At 41.0% G+C, this 6,658-nt stretch overlaps 1 protein-coding gene across 1 annotated transcript; it reads right to left on the bottom strand.

The window, feature by feature from the left end:
• Positions 1–1,058: 1,058 nt before the first annotated feature.
• LOC133928705 (protein G1-like7) lies at positions 1,059–4,920 on the bottom strand. Its single transcript, XM_062375156.1, has one exon. The coding sequence runs from the start codon at positions 4,707–4,709 to the stop codon at positions 3,771–3,773; it is 939 nt and encodes a 312-aa protein (XP_062231140.1). The 5' UTR covers positions 4,710–4,920; the 3' UTR covers positions 1,059–3,770.
• Positions 4,921–6,658: the final 1,738 nt, after the last annotated feature.

Consider the following 6,658-nt stretch of genomic DNA (forward strand, 5'->3'; position numbering starts at 1 on the left):
TTGCCTTCAGCTGTAGAAGCTTTAGATTCCCAAATATCCGCGTGTATTTCTCCTTACAGTTGGGATAAAGGGGCATTTTGAAATCCTGCACAAATTAGCAAACTCACCATTGTTATGCTCATCGTGTTGCTTGACATCCCGCACCATCTGGTCCACATTCTCCACAAAATTCTCGAGATCATTATCATTGAAACCTAATATGCCCTCGTCCCTAAGATCATGATCCATTTTACCGTATGTAAGTTCTTGATCCACACTGTCAGCATAGAGGGCCCGATATATCTCTCCCTCATTAAGGCCTTTCTCTCCATGTTTGTTCTAACATGTATAATTCTCTTTAAATCCATGCATGACCAAGTGTGCATGGATATTGTTTCATTTTGCGAACTTCTTATCATTCCTGCAGTCGCGACATGAACAATACATTGTCATTTTACCATAATCTTTCATATCCACCAAGGTAGCACTCATGAAATGCTTCACCCCGCTCAGATACTTCAGACAAGTCTGGGCCTAAAGGTACATCCAACTTGTGTCCGTCATCTACATTTAATGTGAAAACATTCATTCTTCATTAGAATTACCTTAATTTCATGGTTATGCATGTGATTAAAAGTTCCATACAATTACACTAATCTGTGGCATCTCGCGGTATATTGAGCAAACCTAGTATCAAATCTAACATAAATACAACTCACTTGTACTAAGATTTTGGATAAAGATTAAAAATGGCCGATTACAACTCAAAGAACAACAAAATTACCAAATAGGAATTAGAGGAGGAGGACAGGGGGAGATGCAAACCTTGAAAGACCTAGCACCAATTCAAACTTCAAATCAACAAGATATTAGAAAATCTCTAGTGGATCCGGTGAAAATTGCCAGCATTGTACGGGCGATACTGTTGAGTAACTGTTCATCTGCACAGTGGCTAACCAGGTCTTAAAATAGATCTAAATAATTAGTGACGGATGATAATAATACATGTCACTTATTATTTGTTATAAGTGAGGGGTCATAATACGACCCGTCACTTATGACTAACCCAGGGGGACCCATCACTTATGACTAACCCAGGGGGACCCATCACCTTTGCCAAGTCATAAGTGACGGGTTGTAATATGACTCATCACTTATGACTGGTATAGGGAGACCTATCACTTATGACCAAGTCATAAGTGATGGGTTTATTCATTATCTGTCACTAATATTATAACACGTCACCTATTAGCTGTTATCTGTGACGGGTAAATACCAGGTCCCGATCTGAGGCGACATAAATGATAGGTCATGTAATAAACTGTCACTTATATGTGTCTCCTTTATCCGTTTTTCACGTAGTGTTATATGTGACGGGTTGTAATATGATCCGTCACTTATGACTGATACAGGGAGATCCGTCACAGTGACAGGTATAGTCATAACACATCACCTATATCATAAGTGATGGGCAGTATTATAACCCATCACCTATGACCTATAATCAGTGATCGGTCTATATCCGGTCCCGACCTGAGGCTATATAATTGACGGGTCATATATGAACCGTCACTAAATCGTGTCTCTTTTGTCTATTTTTCATATATTATGATTATATGACTGAAAGTGATTCTCTATGGCAAACTCTATAGAAGAAGTGATTTTGTGGGAGAAGTAAATTAGAAAAAGTTATTTTTTCAGCTCCCAACATCTAGTTTACTTAAGAGAATCATTCGTATAGAATCACTCTATAAGCTGAAAATTACAAATTGTTATTTGATAGAACTCCCATTAATTCCACTATATGAGCTGGTTTGAAAGCTCTCACAAACATATCCTAAATTGAACCTATTATTGACGTGCTGAGGGAGTACTGTACGTCTATATGATTGTCAGTAAATTCCATGCAGACCTGTGAACAAGAATGAGGGCAATAAAGAAAGAGAAAAAATAAATACACAAATAACTATATATGTATAGATGCACGCATGCATGAGAATTCCCAAGAACAAGTAGAACCCTTTAACAACCTAATCAGTTGCCTGCACATTTGATGAGCATTATTGATCATCGAAATGCATGCATATGTATGCACATCTCAAGATGGATGCCCATCGTACCCTACTAATCCTCTCAGGAAAATTAAAATAGCAAAGAGCATACAACATTATATAGTAATCAGTTACAGAAGACCAAAATTAAAACTCTACCTTTTGAAGTCACTTGTGTTACTAGACGTCATGTTTAATAAAAAAGAACTTATCGGTTTTTTCTAAAATACTAAAGAAATTAGTCTAATAACATCTTTCAGAAAAAAAATTGAGAATCCCAATAAGTTAAAAAAAAATACCATCTCTACTCACAAAATAGTGTCTTTCAGTTTGGGCATTGATAAAGTTTGCAAGACACATCAAGTTAAATTACAAATTTCTGTTGAACTTTATTTGTGAAGCATAAAAATGATAGTACTGCATAAAAATATTTTTCAAGACAAGAACCTACTTATACAGTTTTGCCATGACTGGTAAAAGTATTTATGAACATATTTAGTTATAAAGATTTAGTTATGTACATATGCAAGGACTATATCTTATGCTAACAGTCTTCTAATTTAAGTTGCTGCCTCAAATTTTCCATAATGACACTTCTTTTTCTCTATATTAGAAAAATAATTCATAAAAGTACTCAGGCTGTATTTAACATACAGAAAATCTCCAAAAAAAAACCCTCTTTATCTACGTAAGCTTGAATAATGCACCGTTGGAGAGCCATTGTGATAGATACTCCAAATACAGGTAGGAAAATTATCAAGACAACATGACATATCATATCATCATACTGGCAGCCGGCCAGAACGAAAAAGATGACGACGATGAGATCACCAGAACACAAAAATAGAATGAAACTGAAAGAAAAGGACGAGAGGGAGAGGGACGGCGTTGCACATGGAAAAAAAGATGACAAGAGCGAAGCAATTATATGGACTTGAGAAGATTATGTGATGATGCACATTTAATTGATCAGATATATCGTATTGATACCGTCATGTGATGTGCAACTTTTGGTGTACGCTTACATTCTTTTCTGTTCACATATACACAAGGCATTGCAACAGAAAAATTGTTAATCAAATCATTAAACTAAGCTACTAGTTAGGGTGCTTATCATTCTCTGTGAAGTCAAAACAAAAACTATTAATTTTTTCCTTTTGCAAGGACATCACAACTAATGTTGTATAAAACTCTATAATACTGAAGGTTCAACTACCACTGTTCAAATATTATGTACGTGTGGACCCTTTTTCTCCCCTGCAAAGATAGTGCTATCTGAGATAGAAATGTGAATGTGTGATGAATGGGACCAAAAAAATGGAGGGAAAACTAAGGGAATATAATAATGGATAAGAGTCACCACAGGCTGCACTAAGACAATCAAGATTAATTGTTAAGCAGGAACCTAAAAGACTATAAATTCAAATCAATGTGACCCTATGGCACTCAAACCAGCAAACAGTAAAAGATGGAGCATGCATCCAGAATACATAGGAAGACAGATATCATATCTGATAGATGGAGCAAAGAAAGTTATCTTTCTCTGATTCTTCAAACTTAAATTTTCTTCAAGTTAATTGACATGCTTTTTATATATTTACTCCTAACATGATTCTACAAGTCCCATCTTCGACCTCTCTTATACCATCAAACAAGAACAGTAATATTAATATTAATAAGAGCAACTAAAAATTAAGATTGAGGTGGGATTAGAATTGGGAGGTGATGGACCAACACTTATCACGAACTCGGCCCGGATCCTTCTGATTCCTTTCTTGTTGTCATCGTCATCGTTGCGGCCGCCGCCGCAGCCACAGCACTGGTACTGCTGACACTAGCGGTAGCAGTACTGCTAGCGCCCGCACTAGTAGTTGTAGGTGGAGGACAAGCCGAAGATACCGGCGCAATCTGTTGTGCTTCAGCAGACCTTGACGGTTCCTCGTCCTCCTCTTCCTCGCCACCGCCGCCTGACGTTCCTGCAGCCTCCGCGGTGACGACAGGAGGCCGCGCCACGGGAGGGGCGGCCCCGGTCCCGCGTTTGCGCTTCTTCTTCTCGTAGGGGATCCCGCGCGCCTTGGCCTGCGCCTCCCGCACCTCGCGGAGGTAGATGCGCACGGCCCGGGCCGCGAACGGGTTGGACTCGGGGCGGCCGCCGGACTCCTCGTACGCGGCGCGGAGGCGGCCGATGAGCGCGTCGAGGCTGCCCCAGGCCTGGCGGAGCGGGCAGGCGCAGGGCGCCGGCGGGTTGGGCTGGCCGAAGTAGGCGCACCCCTCGGCGTGCACCCTGGTCTTGCCGAACTGGTCGAGGTAGCGGAGGAACTCGATGACGTGCGCGCCACTGCACCGCGGCAGCGTCAGCGGCGGCTTATGGTTGCGCAGGTACTGAAGGAACGTGTTCCAGTCGCGCCGCTTCTGCGACTCGTACCGGCTCAGCCCTGCTGCCGCCGGTGGCGGCTGCTGCGCCAGAGGCTGAGCCTGCGCAGGTGCTTCCTGCCCCCCTGCTCCTCCTCCTGCTGCTGCCGGCTGCTCCGGTAGCGGCTGTTGCCTTCGTGCTTCTTCTTGCTGCGGTCCTTCCTGCTCTGCCTGGCGGCTCGACGACGATGCGGCCGCGGCCGAGGACGACGACGACGACGGCCCGGCCTCCGCCGGCGCGCTCGCTCCCCCGCCGCCAGGCTCCATGGTCGTCTCCTCTGCTTCTACTGTACCTCCTCCTACTATGTCTCTCTAGCTGTGCCTGCCTTCTTGCCTGTGTAGGCAGCTAGGAGAGGGAGAGAGAGAGAATCAAGGGGGGAGGGGAGGTAGAAGAAAGGAAGAAGCGGCGGCTGGTTGGGAGTTTGGCATCCTTCGCGGCTTTTGTCGCTGGTTGGGTTAATCGCGTCCCCACTAGACGCTGTCGACTGCTGCTTAATCATCACCATTTCTTTATTTACGGTTGTGATCAGCTGCATAAGTACCTGCTGTTTCCTGCGTGAATTAACGTATTTAATTTGTGATTCCTTTCTCTCGATAAATATCTATATAGGCGCTTTGATTTCTTTAGTGTCTTTTTGTTACTCTGGTTTGTATAGGATTTTTGCAAGCATCGATCGAGCTGCGAAAGAGTGATGTCAGCTGGGTCAGGTGGGACGTCCTGGAATATCATGTCAGCTTTCGAAAACAGGGTGATTTAAATATGCTCCGAACAGTTGGAGTCTGATTTGATTTATGACATCATGAATGTTTGTAATCGTATAGATGTAGTGGGTTTCCATTGCGAAATAACCAACTTTATTTTAGCCTGACGCAAAGTAAACGAATTTATTTTTGGCATGACGATGCAAAAATATGTGATACTCCGTATATGGTTTGGCTTAAGTATATATGTCATACGAAATATGACTTTTTTATATAATTCTCTCCAAACATAATAAAACTGTTCTCAAACGTAAAAAGGCAAACCGATGCCAAATTGGACCTGCCTGCTATTGTTTCCAAAGTTGGAGTCACTGCAAATGTATGTTCCTTTAGAGCAGCATTGGAATGTGAAACGTAAAGTTCAAACTGTCGAAGAATCTCTGCTAGATGTAATTTAGATATTCTACGATAAACAATTGTATAAAGAAAACGGAATATAATAGAATTTTTTTTCTATTTCATCTATATTTACAATAAGAGATTCTATCCTATATATATAGTGATAAAAAAACTCCTAAGAAATAAAATCGAATTTTTCAGAGATCAAGACGAACCTATATTCGGCTGTAAAACTTTAGGTTTATTAATGCTCATTCTTGAACACTTCTCGCAAAATGCATGTCATATTAAAATTCCTAAAACTCCGTGAGAAAAATTAGAAGAAAGAGTGCATAGCTCCATGTAGGCGCAACACATATTCTATAAATAAATTAGTTATTCATTCACATGTGAGCAAGAAGTAACAAGACTAAATACTATATTAACTATCGAAAAATATTATTTGCAGTCAAACTTGATCTTCTAGAGCTTTTATTTATTTATTCAATCATTCTAAATTCGACAACTAAGTAAATAGCTAATTATTCTAATTTTAGATAGAGTCTGCAAAATATCTTGTTACTTCATCTTCAATGGCTTTGTTTTCTGCTTCATCCTTCATAACATCTTCTATGGCAGTGGAGGAGGGAAAATTAGAGGCATCAGCATCCTTCATTGGGAGGTCTTTTACTACCTGTTTTGGAGCATCATCAACTTCCATGTGAGATGTTTTCCTTTCAACTGTTGCTGCTTTGTCCACTTCCATCCCATGTGGCTTACCATATGGCTTGACTTCTTTCTTTGTCTTACCATTGTCATCACCAGGCTTGACCTTGTCTGTCACCACTTTCCTTTCTCCCTTTCTCCACTTCTTATTGCGGTTCTTCCGTGCTTTGAAAGAGCTGTGATTGACTTTTAGGCCACTACTCTTTCCTTGCGGCTAGGATAAGACGTTCTTGTTTCTGACTTCATCATGAATTTTATGAAGCTGCAACATGTCAATTATTTTAGAATACTTCTTGTATTTTGATTGACGATGATTGCGTGCAGATTCTGCTGCATTATGGTGGAAAGTGGAGAGAGTGTTCTCAATTTTCTCCTCTTCTATGATATCTTTCCCATAGAGACACAGAAGT

Source organism: Phragmites australis, chromosome 9, assembly GCF_958298935.1.
Source record: "Phragmites australis chromosome 9, lpPhrAust1.1, whole genome shotgun sequence".
Taxonomy (NCBI): Eukaryota; Viridiplantae; Streptophyta; class Magnoliopsida; order Poales; family Poaceae; genus Phragmites; species Phragmites australis.